Genomic DNA, 19,113 nt, shown 5'->3' with positions numbered 1-19,113 from the left:
AAACATTGCATAACTAATTGCAGTAAGTCTGTTTTTAATTAGTTTATTTGGAAAAGAGTAAATACTTAATCTCTCAGTGAGGAAACACTTTTTCTAGACTGTCTACCTTTTCAATATGGACTCTTTAATTTTTGCCTAGTTACTGAGCTTTATGGACCTGGATTTTAAGACAATGAGAGATGGATAATCAACAGTGTCTCCTAATACATCTTAATTACTGTATTGATACAGTTACAAAGATCTTTTCTATTTAAACTCTGAAGTACCTTTATTCTAAATTTGAATTCATGAGGCTTCTGCTTCCAACCCTTGTTTTAGGTTGTCCAGTTTTGACTGGATGGGAGGAGGGAAATGAGAATTTACAGCAATCTCTAAGTTAGGTGGTTAAACATCTTTTTAAAAACAAAACCATAAAAGGAAACAAAACCAAAAAAAGCAAAACCCAAAACCTTACTTGCTGATGTGAAGGCAGGCTCCTTTGAATTTCCAAGAGGTACAGTTGCATTTTGCAAAAGTGTGTATGTTAAGCAGAGCGGACTTTTTAAAAAATAAAATATTTTTTCATATATTGTGTTGAAACAAGCTCACTTAGAATTACCAAACTGTATTAAATTTGTCAATAATTCCGATTAAATTTGAAAATGGTGAAAGTGTGTGTATGCCATAGCTGTAAACTAAAAACAAGTATCTTTCTGAGGAACAGATACTTTTCACTGAAGCAGTTTGCTTCAGTGCTTATCTGTCTTTTGACATGCGTAGTCTTTTTGGAAAAAACAGAGAGATTGGGTGTGGGTTTTTTTACCCTTATTTGAAGACACCAAAATAGTATAGTTCAGGAATGAATTAATTCAAGACAAAGTGGGTGTTAGTAAGAGCAGAAGACCAGGATTTTTTTTTCACAGTATGCGATAAGGAATTGTGCTGGCATACAACATTGCTGGATACTTATGAGCAGAAGTAGGCAGTCTGCTCTGAAAAAAAAAAACCCACCAACAAACCACTACAATTTTAAGATTGTACAGTGACAGAATGAATGAATTTTAAATATGAAGAAATTTCTAGTATATCCAGAACTTTTAGCATAGCATAATTTCAAATGCTGGCTTTCCATTTGAATTGAATTTCAGCTTCTATCCAGGTAGAATTTACACAATCTTAAGTAAAAATGAAAAAAAATCTGTAGTGAGAAACATACAGTATCAGTCACATTGTAGCTTCTTTTCCTGTAGTCTTTTTTGTTAGCAGTATTGACTATAATACTTCTGGGTAAGTCTGTTTCATGTATAATACGCCCCATACTATGAAGGGACATCTACATAAATTTCAGGTATCTTTCAACAGATATTGGAAGCTGAAGTTTAAGATGTTTTTAAGATGGTGGGTTTACAGCTGTTTAGCCTTGGGGATTCATTTACCCTGAAAAATTACCTAACTTCCTTACTGAAGCTTTTCCTTCTCCAAAATAAAAAAAAAATTAAAAAGAGAGGAACTATTCTATGGGATTGATGGTTGGAGAGTCTACATGGTGTAATTCAGTGGTGAGTAGCTGTTTGATGTTATACAGATAACTGCTAGATTTTAATTAAGAAACAGCTGTCTTCTGTCTTATGACTTGGTTTATCCTGTTACACTAATCCTCATTTGGTGTAATGCTGATTGCTTTTCTAGATTGAAAAGTGCTACTTAATACATGGCTGAAAAACAGGAAAGGTTAGAAAATTTAAGATAAAGGCATTCATTTGTCTATTCGTCAGGTCATTTGCTTTATGTTAGTGCATAGGAGCTATGAAAGAGTCTCTAAGAGTCTCTGATGTGAAGTACTTGGAGCACACTTTCTGCTAGGCTATAAGCTGATAATCTTTGATTGGATGTGTTGTCCCCATTGCCAGTGCTTAAGTAAAGCGACTCGGGTTAAATGGTTAAAAAGAAACTGTGCAATGCTTGGTTTGTGTCTGGGTACAGAATCTTGGTTTATGCAGGATGGAGGACTTTCAGAAGGTTGTGTGTGCATATTGTATGTATCTAGTGCATCGTGAAAATAAATCAGAAAATACAACCTACTGTGTGCTTTATATATCCTTTGATACGACCTTCACGTTATTAGTTTTACTTGTGTGACTCTTCAGGAGCTTCGATCACGAGAAGAGGAGTTGACAAGAGCAGCTCTTCAGCAAAAATCTCAAGAGGAATTACTTAAGCGCCGTGAACAACAGTTAGCAGAACGTGAGATAGATGTACTGGAGCGTGAGCTGAACATCATGATATTCCAGTTAAATCAGGAGAAACCCAATGTGAAGAAGAGGAAGGGCAAATTTAAAAGAAGCCGGTTAAAACTTAAAGATGGACACAGAATTAGTTTGCCTTCAGGTTTGTGATTTTTTTTTTTAAAAAAAAAAAGTTCACAATATATGTTACGATCAAGTATGCAGGCTTCAGTTCCATGGGTAATGTTTTCAGAATTGGCTACTATTTTAATTCATCATCCAGTCTTTCTACCCTAATAGTACAAAAGGGTATGGTAAGATTTGTATAGCCCGCCCCGCCCCGCCCCCCCCCCCCTTTTTTTTCCTTTTCTCCGTCCCCTGTCCCAGCCCCCGTGTCCCCTCCAAAAACCACTTTCCTGTATCATATTCTTGTATGTACTAGTCCTGATTTCAGCTGGAAGACTCTTTTACCTAATTCAGCTAGAAGTCCATTGTATCTGGAGGGAAAGGTTACTAGCATGGGAGCCACATGATTTAAGACTGGTTCAAAGTTCAGATTTTTGCTACCTTTTTTTTTTTTTGTACGGATAGAAAAGTACCTTTTTATCACATCCTGGAACATTCTAACATGATCAAATACTAGTGCTGTTTACCTTAAACTTAAAATACCTAGCAGAAAAACAGCACTTTGTAAAGGCTGGAGGTACGTGTGTAGTAAGTCCAAATTACATGCTTATTGCAGCCCCAAATACAACACAGCAGTTACGATCTTTGGTGCTTTACTTCTTGCAAGAAAATGCTGTAATAGCAACAGAAGATATTATTTCAGAATACAAATATGGTATAATTTGAATGTTAGAGCATTTAATTCCACCCGTGAATGTATTAAAACGCCCCCTTTGCAAAGGGGATGTGGTTGTATAGTTGGGGTTTTTTTAGTTTCTGGTTCAGTGGTACCTTTTTAACGTTGCCATGAGATGACGCTATGGAAACTCAAGATTATGCCGATGGTTAGAAAGCCTTCAGCAGTGCTGATGGAAGTGTGGAAGATGGAAGCCTTCAGTGGCTTCCAGGTCAAGTCTGTCAGTTTAGTACTCATACAGTAAGAATCTAGTCACACTGACACAGGTCTGACCAAATCGTACCTGTCTAGTAGTTGGAAAGAGACAGAGGGTAGTAGTATTTAGAATACTATTTCAGCACTAGCAAAATAAATTTATTTTTCTTTTCTTTAGAAGTAATAATAACAGTAAACATAAATCACACTACAGCCTCCCACATAAGCATGTTAGATTGCTTTATGCTGGATCACGAGCTTAAACTAAATATTTGGTCCTTTGTTTCCAGTTCTGATCATATTTAACTTAGTGTTTTTCAGAATATCGCTTACCACTTAGTTCTTTGTTGTCCAGAATCGCCCAGATGAACTTGTCTGTGAAACAGTTCTGTTTTAACAATAGCATACAATGTAATTGCACTGGTGATGGGGATTAGAGGGGCATATTGTCAAATTTTATTTCATAAGGTTTTTCCTTCTTGCCAATACTTGCTGTTCTTTTTTTACTACATTGCTATAAATATTTGAAATTCTGTAGTTTGGTGTCTTATTTTTCTGACATGTTGATAGCTACGGCTTCTTTGTTAACGCTGCTTTTTATGTTGTATATGAATTACGTTGTTAAAAAAATAATTAAGGCAAATCTGATTTCCGTGAATATTGATTGATTGATTTGAGATGAAATACTGAGATTTTTCTTTCCCTCTGTGACAACCAACAAGATTGAATAACAGCTTGTGATGTGGATGTGTCTCAGTTTGGGTCCACTTGGACCTGCCTGCTTTTGGTGATGTTACTGCAAACCTGTCATACAGTGTCTGTGGAGGTGTGAAATCCTGCCTGTTGGACTCAGTGTTTAAATTCTTACATTAAGAGTTAAAGTTTGTCAGCGTTTTTAATAGGAACATCTCCTACACTGCAAAGTCTTAATTCATTATATAGCTTTAATTGTTTTAAGAAGTACAGCATTATAATCACCTGAAGAGTTTTTTATTTAGAACATTAAAACTGATCCGTTTTACTCCCTTATAGATTTCCAGCACAAAATAACAGTGCAGGCATCCCCCAACCTGGATAAGAGGAGGAGTTTGAACAGTAACAGCTCTAGTCCATCAAGTAGCCCCACAATAATTCCTCGACTTCGAGCTATACAGCGTAAGTCTCCACCGTTTCTATTTGTTCATTTGGTCAATAGAGACTGTTTATTCCATATACTCACTGAAATACCCAGAGTGGTATCGGATTCCAGAGAGATTCTGTCTGATTTCTAGGTCCCCTAACTTGTTCTAACATTTGTAACTTGTTCTTTGATGGGAGGGATAATACTGCTAAAATGCTAGCTAATCTTCAGTAATGCAAAATTATTGTGAATGTTTTAAATCATATCTTTCCTTAATCTATTAATCTTCTTGATTAATCACTTTGTAAACTGACAGGGATAAAAGAATGAGGAATCAAAATTTATAGTGTCAATGGGCAAAGCATCACATTTAGAACCCATGCAAGATGGAAAACAAGTTTTTATTAGGTATTGGAATTGATAAAGGAAACCAGTTATGGACTACCAAAGAAAAAAAAAAAGATTCAGAGAATAAGGGTGTCATGTAAGATGGAAAGGCCAGCGAATCAACCAGCAACCCAACTTGCTTATGGCAAGAGAAGCAAGCTTTAAGCAAATATAAACCCAGAAGGAAATGAAGAAGAGAGCTTGCTTTAGTTTTTTTGAGAACAAGAGAAAGACAGAAAAATAAAATTGTCAGTACACGTGTAGATTTACATTATTCTATGTAACCAGATGACAGAAGGAGAGGTGTGTTCATGCTCATGTAGTGGAGGTACCTTGTATGGAAGAGGACTGTGCATATTGTTACAGTGAAGCCTGCATTTATATTTGGGAATGACATATGTAGAGATAAACAGTTCCTACAGGATTCACTGCATATGTACTGTCTGTTCTACTGTGCAAAGCAGATTGTCTAATTATCCATATTCAGCATGGAATGCCTTAAGCTTCTCTATATGAAATCAGTGGAACCTGTTCCAGCTGATTGCTTGTGGATGGTGTCTGTCTTCTCTTGCAAGGATAGTCGCCTCTGAGGGAAATTACTTCAGAATCTGACTTTATCAGATGTAAATAAGGAGGAGGGGAAACCAAAATGCATGGGGATTTTCTTTTCTGCATACTGTTCTGTAGCTAGTATATGAAGTTTTATTTATTATTGACCAGCCCGAAACTTTCTTTAGAAGTTTGGATAGAAACCAGATCACTCATCTCCTTTGGAATACCTCTGCCTTATGAAATCCTTTTCATTATTCATGTCTAAAGGAGAAGTGGTCTTTTCTGGCAGTAACTTTATTTTTTGTTTGAACTGTAACTGACACAGTTCCGTGGGCGAAGACCATTACTATCCATGTGTTACAAATAAAGGAGAGAGGTGGACAAACCCTTTCTTAATGAAAATTTAAGATGGAAGGAAAATTACATAAATCATTTTTCAGAAGTTAGCTGACAAAGTATCTGTGTTGATAATGGTTTCCTGACTTCAAACCATGTGGTGGGTTTTTTGGTTGGTGGGGTCTTTTTACTGCAGAAAGGTAAGAAATGTTTTTCTTAGTAAAATGTCATAATTACATATAAACAGGACTGTCTCATTTTACCTTTGATTTTCCTTGCTCTGTATGGAAATGCTTGGAAATGAAGCAAATTTCAAAATCATGCCAATACATGACAACTTAAGGGTGTTTTTTGGTGGTTGTTTTATTTATTTATTATTTTTTTTTAAAGCATAGCCATATGTAAGCTATAGCAGTACCACTCCTTGCATATGTGCTAAGTGTCACTTGGGATTTTTCTTTTTTTTCTTTTTCTTTTTTTTTCTTTTTTTTTTTTTTTCATTTGAGCAGGCATTTCTGTTTGTAGGACTAGAACATACAAAACAAGATAAAGGCTCTCCTTTAAAAGTACACTTCTGTTTCTGAGTTTGGATCCCTAGACTTTACCTAAAAGCTTATCAGATCTCTCAGGAGTATCTACCTGAAACAATTTAGCTTCCACACCCATCTGCACCTGTGCAAAATAAAGTCTCTTTCCCACAATAATGTTTTATCTTGATTTAACTTCAAAGTGTCTTTGTTTCAAGAAGACTTGCTCAAATACAGGTGATTTGAAGAGGCATATCTAAAAATTGGTTACTTGATTGCTTCACTTTGTTGTGACTCTAGCTTCCAATTCTAGAAGCTTTTTAAAATTAAAATAAATATCTAGTTAATTGTAAATCTTGTTATTAAAACAAATTTCAACTGACTTTGAAAGGTGTTTTAAAGGAAGGAGGAAAACCAGTAAGATACATATTCCATAGGTCCTGGAATGTGGTTGAAAATGGGAGTGTAAAGAAGGTAAGTAGAGTGCCATACTACAGGGAAAGCTGTGCTGGCAAGGTGCTGTACGGTGAGGCAGGAGGAGAATCCTGTGCAGTGCAGGAGCAGCAGAACCACAGGCATGTACATGAAAATCTACTTGCCCGGGTTTGGTCCTAGAAAGAGGATCCTCTAAACCCTACAGTAAAAACCTGCTATCAAAAGATGCTTAATGCCTTTGTAGGTTTGGGCTTTGTGACCCGAAGATAAGAATATATGGGAAACAGTTCCATTTCTGAAATCAGCTTGACTAAGTTCTCTACTACATTCTCTTAATTTTTCCTCAGTGATTCCCAAAACAGATACACACACAACTAATGGCCGAAGAAACAGTGTATATGTGTACCAGCAGGATGTAGATATCACAAGTGAATATGAACTTCCCAGTGGGGTTATGAAAAAAGGCAAGATTTCATTATGTTTCAAAGGTGCTGGTTCTGTTTAACTTAACAGTTGAGACAGTGACAGACTAAGCATTTAATGAAGGTTAGACACTTTCATAGTATAATTAATTTTGGCTTAGTGAGAAAGAAAACATTCATCATTGTCACAATTGGAATATTCTGTTTCATTTGATACCAGTTGTTCCACAGCATATATTTTCTTCATTGGAATTTAAGTGCTCAGTCTAATTCACTTGTCTGAATTACCTACATATAAGGTTCTCAGTTAAAGAGAGCATGGAAAATATGATTGTTTTGCTGCTTTATCTTTAATTGGGGTCTCTTGTCAGCTCATAAATTATTTTTCTTGCTTGCTCATCTTTTTGCATCAGTGCAGTTTGTGTGGTGGTTTTTGTAAAATAAAATCTCAAATTTTGTCTACACTTCATTGTGTAACTGTGTCAAAATGGTTTTGCAGTGGAGAAAATAATCTGTTCTGTCAAAATATTTTGATTTTAAAAATACTATTTATTTGTGTGTTTTTTTGTTTGTGCTTTTAAATCCAAACTCTAGTAACTTCAGATGAAAGCAACAGAACTTGGGGAAGGAGCACAACTTATCACCAAGAAGAGTTTGAAGATGTGAAGAGAAGTTTCAAAAAGAGAGGTTGTACATGGGGACCAAGTTCAGTTCAAACAAAGGATCGTGCAGATTGTAAGGACAAGTATGTGTACTACATCTTGTTTGTTTGATAATACTAAGCGTTCTTGGTAACTGAATCACTAACATAAGTAGTAAGTGAGAGAAGTTCTGCAGTCTCTAGTTACAGCTAAAGCTCAGTCCTAACTTGCAATTAATTTAGGAGTTATGTTAATGGTGGATGGCTCCCCCACATAGACTTAAGGATAAAAACTTATCTTAAAGTTTTAGTGGCGCTTATCTATTACCCTTTGTCTCTGGTTTTTGAGATTTGGAACGTACTGGGAGGCTGAGCTGCTAATGCACACCAGGCATTTATGGCCTGTCTGTCTGTCTTGCCCCTCCTCACATTTACTTGAGGAGCTGCAGGCATGGCCTCCAGTGGGCACTTCCAGTGCCACTAAATAAAACTGACTCACTTTGCATACGTGAAACACAATTCACACCAGCAACATCATTTACACTGATAAAGGTAGGGTGAAAGGGTTCTGAAAAGCAGCTGGACACATTCACTTTCAGATTATTTTTTCTGATTGCTCAAAACTGGAGGTTATCGTTTTTTCTGGAGCAAGAGATCCTTTTCCTTGTCTCTTCTAGTATATATAATTACTTATAGTGCCTTTTTCTTTTTTCTTGGTGGAGACCTCTACTCATTTACCTGTGGCAGTAGTCGGTTCCAGATCATCTGTTAAAACCGGCTTTAGGATATTTTTGTTTAGTCACAATGCTTAATAAATTTCCAATATTTGCGTCATTCCTTTGACACAGTGAAACTATTTTCAAGGTTTCCACCAACTTTTGTTCTTCAGTAGGTAGTCAAGGCCTATTTTTTTCATTGTCTTTCTTTTGTGGCCTGAAATTTTTATGTTATAAGGAATAGCTGATGTAGCACATGTATCAATTTATAATCATACGACTCTGTGCTATCACATATATATAACTTTTGCTACCTGTGGAAAGCTTTACTGTTTTCAAGTTCTGTTACTGCATGTTTATAGTTTAAAAAGAAAGATATTTGAGTAATTTTCTGTAAAAGCGTATATAAATATAGTATCCTCTGTAATATCAAAATAACTATTGTTATTTCAGAATAAGACCCCTTTCAGATGGCAGCAACCCTTGGTCAACTGTTTTAATGAAAAATCAGAAGGGTGTTCCCCTAGCTTCCCTATTTGTGGACCAAGGTAAGAGCTATTTTTGAAAAAAATGGAAGTTGCCATATCGTGACATTAGGTCTATCGTGGCATTAGATGTTAAAATGGTATTGCTCGAATTCCTCAAGAATTATGCAGACTATTAGAAGAGTAGTCATGCTACAAAAAAAATACGGTAAAAAAATGCAAGTGTTAACATCTTTACATTTCCATCATTAGCAACTAAGAAATATATATAGTGTGTGAGCAGTACCACATAGGGATTTTTGCCCCTGTACATTTTTTAGTTGCCCGTTGATCTGTATATGAGGTCTGCAGTCATCAGGTTTTAGTTTCATCTAAAACCAAACATCTAAATCAATAATTATCTTGTCATTAACGATCATTTAAATGTCTTTAATTGTTAGTGGGCTCTGCACAGTTATTTAAAAAAAATGCTACTCTCTAAGTTTTCAAGAAAAAAATACGTAGATTTCAAACCTTAGTTGTTTAGGCAGGATTCTGGGATTTACAGGTAAATCACAAGTAAAAACATACTTAATCCTCTTAGGATCAGGAACCTAATAGACTATAATTTTCAAATCTACACAGTTTCTACTATGCTACAGATTCTCTTATCTGAGAAAATTAAGTTACCAGTGTCAGGAGAAAAACTGTGATATAACTTGGTGTCATACCAGCAGCTAGATTTATGCCAGCTGGAAGAGGAAATGGTAAGGTGCTTGGGCACTGCTCCCGGCCACACACACCCCCCCTGCAGGCCCCCAGGAAAGAGGCATTTTCATCTTTGTATATACTGGCAGGGGTATAAATCAAGGCTACCATTAGCTTACTCTAAACCCCTGTATACAGACATTTGGAGATTATAATATACTTTTACATATTTGCATTTCAAATACTTATTCTGTAGCATTCAGTAGTTTACAGTAGAATAACACATGTAAGTCCAATTATACCTTCCATTTTATTTGTCATGAGGTGTGAGATGTCAAATTTATTTTTACTCCAGACAACCATGGCCTAGTGAATTGGAAAATTTTCTAGTAACTCACTGGATTTTGGAGCACAGCTTAATTGAAAGTGTTGCAAAGAATGTGTTCCAGATCTTACCTGGCAGTTTGTGTATAGTACATTACTTCACTGTGGTCCATACACAGAAATATTTTCTGTGTTATTTGAAAAGCACTACCAAAGTCTTGTAAATCCTCAAATATCACAGACAATGCAAAGACAATACCTGTTCTTGAACTGTGTTGGGTGTGTAAAGACTGGAAGATACGTTATGCCCCTCTTAAAATAAAGGTAAGTCTTTCAGATGTGGAAAACATAGTTTGTTCACAGTTAACTTATGCTCAGGAAGGCAAGCTGCTTCTAATAGTTTGCTTTTGACTTGCTAAAAAGGTGAAATTGTAGCAAATGGTACTTCTGCTACTTTAAAGGCTATCAAGAGAACATGAAGATGTTTAGGCTTAGGATACATTTCTGAATCTTACAGTGTGAGTCTCTGAGCTTCTAACTACTTTCTGAAGGGGACATACAGTATACCTCAAGATTAATACTTGTGCAAGTGAAAGGAAATAACGATGTACATATGCAGACATGCAATAGCAAAATAGCTGAATTGCAATCTTAACATATACTGTAATGTTTTATAGGTGTCTGTACTGATAAGAAACTTCTCCCTGAAGGTTTGGACAGTAAAAGACCAAAGCCAATTAAGTTGCCGAATCAGGCCTATATTAATCTACCTCTTTGGAAAGATGATCAGGGAGAGAATACAGTAGAACATGAGAGCTTTGAAGAAGGAACCTCTGCTAGTTCTACAAGTAGTACTCCTCAAATGACACCTACGAACAGTCTGAGCAGGACGCCCCAGAAAAAGAAGACTGATTCAGTTCTGTATGGGTGTGCTGTCCTCCTCGCATCTGTCGCGCTGGGCTTAGATATCAGAGAGCTGAACAAATCACAGGGTCCAGATGAACTCTTGCCTAAAGATGAGAAGAAGAAGCGTGATGGAATATTTCAGCGTGCTTCAAAATTTCGCAGGAGTGCCAGCCCTACACGACTGCAGTCCAAGAAAGAGGAAGCAAATACTCCATCCCTAAATCCAGCTGCAAATACTGTGAATCTTCTGTCTATGCCCTCCATTTCCACAAAATGCCTACTTCAGTCTGACAGTGAAGATGCGTTTGTAAGCACTGTGCTTGGTGATTGTGGCCCATCTAGTGCCATTGATGACTTTTCATCTGAAACCTCTGAAAGTAAGAGAGAGCAGAGGATACACCTGGCTCCTAAAACAGTTTCTACACGATTAAAAAAACAGCCTTTTAATCTTTGTCTGAAACACGAATCTCAAAATGTGCCAAATGATTCCTTTACAAAGTTAAGTGTGTTGGGTCACAGGCGAACCTTATCAGATGGGAACAATTTTCAGACCACAGGTGAGTAATTAAGAACTTAGTGTAAAGGATTTTTAAACACAGAAACAGAAAATGTAGGGAAACTAACCATTTACTAGTGAGTTGCTAAGATTTTTGTTACAGTTACGCGTTAGCTGAGCCACCGTAACAGCGTGTGGGTAAGCCCTCTGTGTCTGAACCCTGAATAAACTAGTTGCGCTTGGAATAGTGTCCTGTTAGGAGTGTTGGTATGGAGATTTAAGGGAAAGAGATGGTTCATTTCAAGGCGATTATCTGTTTTTCTCAGGTGTTGCAAAAATAGGTTTCCCTGGTCTTTTCGTGTTGTCAAGAACCTCCTTTCTGAGAAATGTACAATACCAGCATTGTGGCTGAAATAAACTGAGAGTGTCAGGTGCATGCATTGAGTAGTTGTGGACTTCCTGAGACTGAGAATATGCTTGTTTAATTTTAATATAGTTTCACAGTCCACATAGGTGAGTGATTAAGCATCATTTTAGTACTGCACATTTTATTAACTTCAAGAAAAACAAGTCTGGTAAGTTTTGATTTGCCTGCTTGACCTAGAAGCTATGTCACATGTTCCATAAATCCTTAAGATAAGCTGTTGATAAAAACGGTCTTTAAATCTGGTTTCCATGTAAATGGATAAGTTCATGATTAATGAGGTTTTGAAAAGAAGTTCTAAATTTCAATACTGGCATTCTGTGGTGTGTTAAATGTAATATTCTTCACGGTACTCTATGCATATGTAATTACTTATAATAACTGGACAAAATTATGGGGCTTTATTCCAGTATTAATATTCATCCAGTTACTGGGTGGTTAATGCTTTATCTCTTTCTTTTGTATCAATAAAAAATAAACTATTGTGGCCTCGAGCAGAGAGTATAGATACAAAAATGTTACTTGAGCACAGCTGGTCCTCTCTTAGGAGGTTCCCCATGGATGTACAAGCCCCTTAATTTTTCAGGTGGGGGGGAAGAAGCCACTAGTGATTATGGCAGCTCAGTTTTACAAATAGCAAAGAAGTCACATGGTTTAAATTGGCTCATTTTGTTTGGCCTTTCCTTTCCCCTAGCTAACGGATTTGCTTCAACCGATGATGTCTCCACATTACCAGTTCTGTCAGTTACTGGAACTCTGCACTCTCCGTCTGTTCAACAAAGAAGCAATCACGGTGGTGGTTCAACTGAAAAGCAGAGCGCTGTCAATAGTATAGCAAGGCCTCGACCTTCTTCTCTAAGAAGTAAAATTGATGCATGGCAGATTATTCCACGTATTATTAAATCAAACTCTAAAGACTCTGAATATTTAGAGGGCAATGTAGATCCAGATGTTAACTTGTTGCCAGATACTGAGGAAAGAACTAACTGCCACATGCCCTCATTACTTGATATTGATGTGGAAGGTCAAAACAGAGACTGTACTGTGCCTTTATGTAGAGTGAAGAGCAAAACTTGTCGGCCATCTATATATGAACTGGAGAGAGAGTTTCTGTCATGAGTGCCTTTCATTTTAAAAATGTTTGCTTTTTAAAGGGGAACAAATGCAAAATTCTTGTCCATCTAATGCTTTGTGCTGCTGTTTTCTGATGTACTGTGACAAATAGTACCAAAATTATTAAATTGGGCAGCTAATTAGGAAAATGTAGTGGATGCCTTTTTCGAATGTTCCTTGGAATCCCAGCTAATAACTCTAAAAGCACAATGCTGCAAAATGGTATTCTAGATTAACTTTATAAATATATTTTGAATGACTAAAAGAACATATCCACCTCCTCCTGCAGTGTCACGGAAGTTTTCTTTAGGTTTGAGGGGTTTTGCTAGATATTTAACTTCTGCACATTGAAAAAATGAATGACATAACAGTAAGGTTGTATTCTGTCAAGAAGAGTTTTGCCGAAGAAGTGGCTGTCTGCACCTTGCCTCTGTGGCCTGTAGAATTAGGGAGTGGGGCAGGGGATTTAAGGTGCTGGTGCGGGAAGCTCTGTTCACTCCTCGTTAAGTAGCTGGTTACTTTTCAGCATTTGATACTGAAATTGGCTAAGGACCAGCAGCTGAGTTTGCAGTCTTTGCCCTTGCTTTTTGTGAGAGCTTTCAACTGTGTGCATTAGTTTCTCCAGAAAGTTACACCACTTGTATAAACACCTAGGTTTCAGCCACCGTACTGATTTGAGAGGGTAAACCAGTATTGCGATTGGATTAAAGGTATTTGACATACTTTATAATGTGAAACAACATTCCTTGTTAGGTAAGGATACACTGGAACATAAATATTTGTACTCTTAAGCTTTTGAAGACTACAGTGTTTGCACTGAAAACAATATTCTTGGTTCGGGATTTTTTGTTTGTGGTGGAGGGGTTTGCCCCCATTCTTGTTTTTTAAACTCTGCTGCACCTTGTATTGAGGAAAGATGATGGGTTTTAAGGATGATTGGGCTTGATTTTAAGTGAGCCAACAGTGCATTTTACTGCACTCAAATTTTAAAACTGCAATAATTTAATATTACATCTTTCAGTATGATTTCTGTAGCTTTTCTTCCTAAAGTTACTACTGAGTGCTCAGTCGTTCATATTTAGGAATTAAAGGACAGAAACAGATATTCTTGACTGGTTTTCAGTGATAGAAGGGTTCCAGAAAATTGCAGATAGTTAATTGGGGGGGGAGGAACATTTAACCCGATGACACTGACAGTTTGGGTTTTTTTACAGTATCACTAAGTGATTAAATAAAACCAACTGTATAGTTTACTTTCCCTGCTGAAAGCATTTCTAGAATTAAAGGAATATCCCTCATATTCCAGTATTTGAAGTCTTTAATTTTACATATCACTTGATATTTAAATAGTCTTCACAAATAAAAATAGATAATGTTAGAATAAAACTACGATATTGCCACCAGAACACTGTTTTGTTGAGACCTTTGTTTTACACGTTTTCTTCTCCTTTACTCTGGGGTCTGGGAGTTCAGTTGTTCAATAAAATACACAATTGCTTAAAGCTTCGAAACCAAGGGATCAAAAAAGAAAGTGTCTGGCATGCTGTACAGTGGCTACCTTGAGGGTGGCAGATAAATACATACAAAATCATGAAGTCTTAATAGCACAGAGCAGAACACAGAAAATGCAACTTCCCAGCTCTCAAAGTGAATATAGAAAAGGATTTCCTTAAAGTATTAGTTTACCAAAAGTAAAGACAAAACCACTAGTTGTCTGTAAAACTAAATGCTTGCATAGCAGATTAAGTTATTACATTTTGTTCAAACCTGTTTCTGTTCCAGTATTCTTTGTCAACGTGATTCAAGTTGCGTACTGTTCTTTGCCCTTTCTTTAAACTTTAATTTCATCAGAACACTTTAATAGATGAAGTCTTAATATGAATTGTTTTCATAAAATAAAGTCAGGTAATGCACATGGATCAAATTTTAAGTATAGCTTGATAGCAGATTTATCTTCAAGGCTTAATTAGAATTTTGGAGCATTATGTGTATTTCAACTCTTTCTTTATCAATTATTCCTGTGTAATACTGAGAGAAAAGGAGTTGATTGTATTACATGTTTCTGAAGAAAGTATCTCTGTTTGGCTTTCTACAGGAAAATCTCAGGTGCTGAAATATTTTTACTTGTAAACTTCTGTTAAGTTCTGTACTTGTAAGGCTTATATAATGTTAAATATTAAATTTTTCACCCAGTGTTTTGTAATCAGTAGTATGAGCATAAAAAGCCCTTTGAGTTGTATTGTTTTCAGTTATCAGTGACTTATCTCTCTTTTAATTAAACAAAGATTTCTATTCCTGTTCAGTGGGTAATTTCCCATAGGAGTGGGACATGTGATATGACCAGCCCAGTGCGTTGTAGGTAATTTAGCAGTTTGTATTCCACCTCTTATTCTAAGACTGTTTAGGTAAGCCATCTCAAATATTTCTCTTACGTGATGCAGGGTTTTTTAAAGCTGTAGCTGTAACGCTTTATAATTGTTTTTATAGTTTAAAATTATAGGCCAGTCTTCACTGAAATTAAAAAGAGAAAAAGAAAAAAATACTGCAATCATGGTTTCACAGTCTGTATTTCACTTGTCACCAGAGAAACTTTCTATAAAGGTATGGGATTCTGGTATGCCTTAGGTGATCTGTCTTGGTTAAAAGTATATTTATTTCAATGTAGTTTAATACCCTGACCAAATAATAATTTATGTTGACTGTTTTAGCATAAAACTGAAGGTGCTTACACTACAAAGATTAAGATAAACACTTGACGTGCTGTTTTACAAAACCTGATGATTTAAATGTTTTTATTTAAAAAAATAAATATTTTGTAGCTCCTGTATTGCCAAGTGACCTGAATTTTCTTGAAAAATATATTTTAATGCTTTCTTAACAAGTATAAAGGAGTTCTCTGGTGAATAACCAGGAACTATAGACTATGGGCCACCCAGTTCTTGAAACATTAGAATGTAATTGTTACTTTAATTATCCAGTACAGTAACGTGAACGTTCCTGTAATTTCGTGCAATTAATGTGGGCAGAAATATACGGTGTAAGCTTGTTCTTTCTTTCATGTGACTATAGTATGTCTTTTGATGCTTTTACAATGTTGGCTGGGTAGCGATAGAGCAGTGGATAGAAATACATTCTGCGTCTGATTTAGCATCAAGAATACAGGTAAGGAATAACATACTTCTGTTGTGGGGTTTTGGCGGGGAGAGTTTGTTTTTTTTTATTTTGAGGGGGGCATGATACTTAGTTTTATTTGGAGTTGGTTTTAGGCAAACGAAACCAGTATTTTCCTTGGAATATTTTTTTTTTTAACACCTTCATTTGTGAACTTTCCTCTTCTTTTCCCCCTTTGTGCCACGTAGCCCATCTTTCAGCAAGGAGAAGAGGAAGTATCCATGTGTATGGTGGCAACAGGCGAGGTGCAGCAAAGCCTCTAGCGGTGCAGTGAAATTCAAAGCTCTACACTCAATCTTACAAAGACATGTCTGCCTAGAGCTTTCGGGAAGGCTGGCTAGATAACAAATTACGTGGCCTGTGAGTGTCAGTGTCGAGCCCAAATCATAAGCCAAGCTGCACGGGCAGTTAATTTTATACATAATTTTATAATGGTAATATTAAGATCTGCATACAAGTGTGTGGTAATGGGAAAGAACCCACTCTCCCTAGCCACCTCCCTTTTTAATACAACCAGTCAGATCGCTACAGTGCATGCATTATGAGGAGCTAACAAAACACTGTTATCTGGTACTTCTTTTTTTTTTTTTTTTTTATAAGTTGAGGGCGTGTGAGATGGCAGTATCGGGTATTTTAAATTAAGGCCAGAGTCCTTGCAAGTGTGTAATGGATTTCTCCCTGAATGTAAGTGAAAATGAGCAAACCAAATATGAATTGGTCATTCCAGTACTGTTAAAAAATCCAGTATCCGCGATGATCTAGCTAGTTTGATAAAATAGGGGGGTTTAACCTAAAGAAAGGCTTTTTGTTATAATAGGTGGAAGAATGGATTTACTTTTCTATTTCACAGAATCATGGGATCATTTATGTTGGAAGAAACCTCTGGAGCTGAAACAGTCCAGCGCGCTCTGCTAGAGCAGGTTGCCCAAGACCATGTCCAGTCAAGTTTTGAGTATCTCCACAGATGGAGACTGCACAGCTGCTCTCCGCAATCTGTTCCGGCGTTTGACCACCCTCACAGGAAAAACACTTTCTTGTGTTTAGATCAAACCTCCTGGTTTTTTAGTTTGTGGCCATTGTCTCTTGTTCTGTCACTGCACAGTGGCTTCCTCTTCATTTCCCCTTTTCAGGTTTATAAACAATAAGAAGATCCTCCTGGAACCTTCTCTTCTCCAGGAAGAGAGAATAACAGTCCCAGCTCTCTCAGCCTTTCCGCATATGAAAGATGCTTCAGTCCATTAATTGTCTTTATGACCCTGCACTGAATTTGTTCTAGCAAGTCCATGTCTATCTTGTACTGGGGAGCCCAGAACTGTACCCAGGACTCTAGGTGTGAGCTCACCAGCACAGAGCAGTGGAGAAGGGTAAGCTCCCTCAACCCGCTGGCAACACTCCTCATGCAGAATGCCATTGGCCACATAGCGAACTTACGTTCAGCTTGTTGTCCACCAGGATCCTTGGGTTGTTTTCTGCAAAGCTGCTTTCCAGGTGGTTGGCCCCCAGTGTGTACTGGTGCGTGGGGTTGTTCTTTCCCAAATTAATTTCCACTTGACGAGATTCCTCTAAGCCAAATTTTCCAGCCTGTCCAGGTCTCTCTGAATGGCAGCGCAGCTATATCTGGTGTATCAGCCACTCCTTACAATTTTACATCATCAGCAAACTTGCTGAGAATACACCCTGTCCCAGCACCCAGGTCGGTAATCAGCAGGACCGGCCCTAGTATCAACCCCTGGGGTACTCCACTGCTGACTTGCTGAGATTTAAGCAAGTTGTAGTTAATACCATCTCATATTTTATTCATGTCATGTAAAATATTTTTCCTAAGTGGTCTAGGTAATTGCTATTTTTCAATTACATTCAGAGGCTTTTTTTTTTTGTATCCGTTTGGAAAATAAAGGCATAGAGACTGTTCTCACGACTAGGCTTTAGTAAATTGCGTCCAATAGTTGAGATCCAACATCAGGGTGGCCAAGGTCAATGCTTCTTAAGGTAACAGCTTGTGTCTCTTCCAAATCTTTAGTTTGCTTTAAAAGCAGAGTCATCACTTCAGCCAGGGTGACTTCAGTCAAATGTCAAATTTGGTGGTACTCGCTTGAGTGATCACTGATACGGAGTCTTGTGCTCTGCCGCACTGCTAAATTGCTTAATTTAAGGAAAACATTTGCGTTATATCCGAGAACATCTGTCTTCCCTCCCACTACACCAACGCATGCAGTTACGGGGTCTAACAGCTTGAATCTCTTGTGGCTGCTGAAGACATTGGTGGCTGCCGTGGTCTCCAAAGAGGAGACAGAGAGGGCACAGCAGTGAACACCTCGGCAGAAAGCTGCTTCTTAGCACTTCTCCAAAGAAAAAAGGTGCCCGATGCAGCCCTGCCTACTGTAGCTGCTGGATTCTTTGCGTGCCAGAGAGCTTAGACAAATGCTACCTCCTGCGCCTCTGCCAAGAGTTCAAATATACCTAGCTGAGATCTTCGTTGCGGTAGTCGCTATGAATAGTCTAGTCATCGGAGGGCTTGCCAATCGTTACGGAAGCAGGTGGGAGTCTGCAGATTTGGGGCCCAGGAGAAAACGGAAAGAATAGGGCTATTCATTCCCCTCACTGTTCTGCAAATCACTTGAATAATTCAGAAGTTTCTGAACTCCCTTTAGTGGCAGGCAGGATTAGGCAATAATATTTTACAAAGCCTTTTACTTTCTGCTGCCTCCCGGACTGAAAGTGATGTTTGTTCCTTGTGTTAGATGCCACTTGCTCTGCCTGATAAATGTTACCAACAGTCAGAGGGATCCAAGATTCCTTTCCAAGCCTGATGGAGGGAGGTAGTTGTGCTAGAAAGCGGGTGGATCAAACATCAGGTGTATCTGCCAGTAGTCTAGGTAAACCCAAGATGTACACTAGGTGATACATCATCCAGTGATTTAAGCTGTTTTGCGTGGATGGTTCCTGACAGTGCTGGGTAATCTCTTGCAGGCTGTTTCCAGGGGCAGGGTATTCATCCAAAGGGAATCCACTTCGGCTCCACAGGTGGCCTGCACATGATCAGATGCCTTCTCGACTGTTGTTAGGGAATGGGTACGCATCTCCTCCAGTGCCCGCGCCGCCTGAAATGTG

General features: G+C 37.6%; 1 protein-coding gene across 3 annotated transcripts in view; it reads left to right on the top strand.

Annotated features, from left to right (window-relative positions):
- Positions 1–15,658, top strand: part of MAP3K21 (mitogen-activated protein kinase kinase kinase 21) — a 43,465-nt gene extending 27,807 nt beyond the window's left edge. The window contains exons 5-11 of one of the 3 annotated variants that reach the window (XM_055810592.1): positions 2,127–2,367; positions 4,294–4,416; positions 6,966–7,106; positions 7,635–7,785; positions 8,850–8,944; positions 10,570–11,355; positions 12,413–15,658. In XM_055810592.1, the coding sequence (XP_055666567.1) occupies positions 2,127–2,367; positions 4,294–4,416; positions 6,966–7,106; positions 7,635–7,785; positions 8,850–8,944; positions 10,570–11,355; positions 12,413–12,837 (1,962 nt within the window). In that variant the 3' untranslated portion in view covers positions 12,838–15,658. The remainder of the gene's footprint in view (positions 1–2,126; positions 2,368–4,293; positions 4,417–6,965; positions 7,107–7,634; positions 7,786–8,849; positions 8,945–10,569; positions 11,356–12,412) is intronic. The other 2 variants (XM_055810593.1, XM_055810594.1) reach the window with 2 other exon arrangements.
- The last annotated feature ends 3,455 nt before the right edge of the window (positions 15,659–19,113 follow it).

This window comes from Falco peregrinus, chromosome 7 (genome assembly GCF_023634155.1).
Source record: "Falco peregrinus isolate bFalPer1 chromosome 7, bFalPer1.pri, whole genome shotgun sequence".
NCBI classification, from domain to species: domain Eukaryota; kingdom Metazoa; phylum Chordata; class Aves; order Falconiformes; family Falconidae; genus Falco; species Falco peregrinus.
The sequence above is the reverse complement of the archived record's forward strand: the minus strand, read 5'-3'. Positions and strand labels throughout refer to the sequence as shown.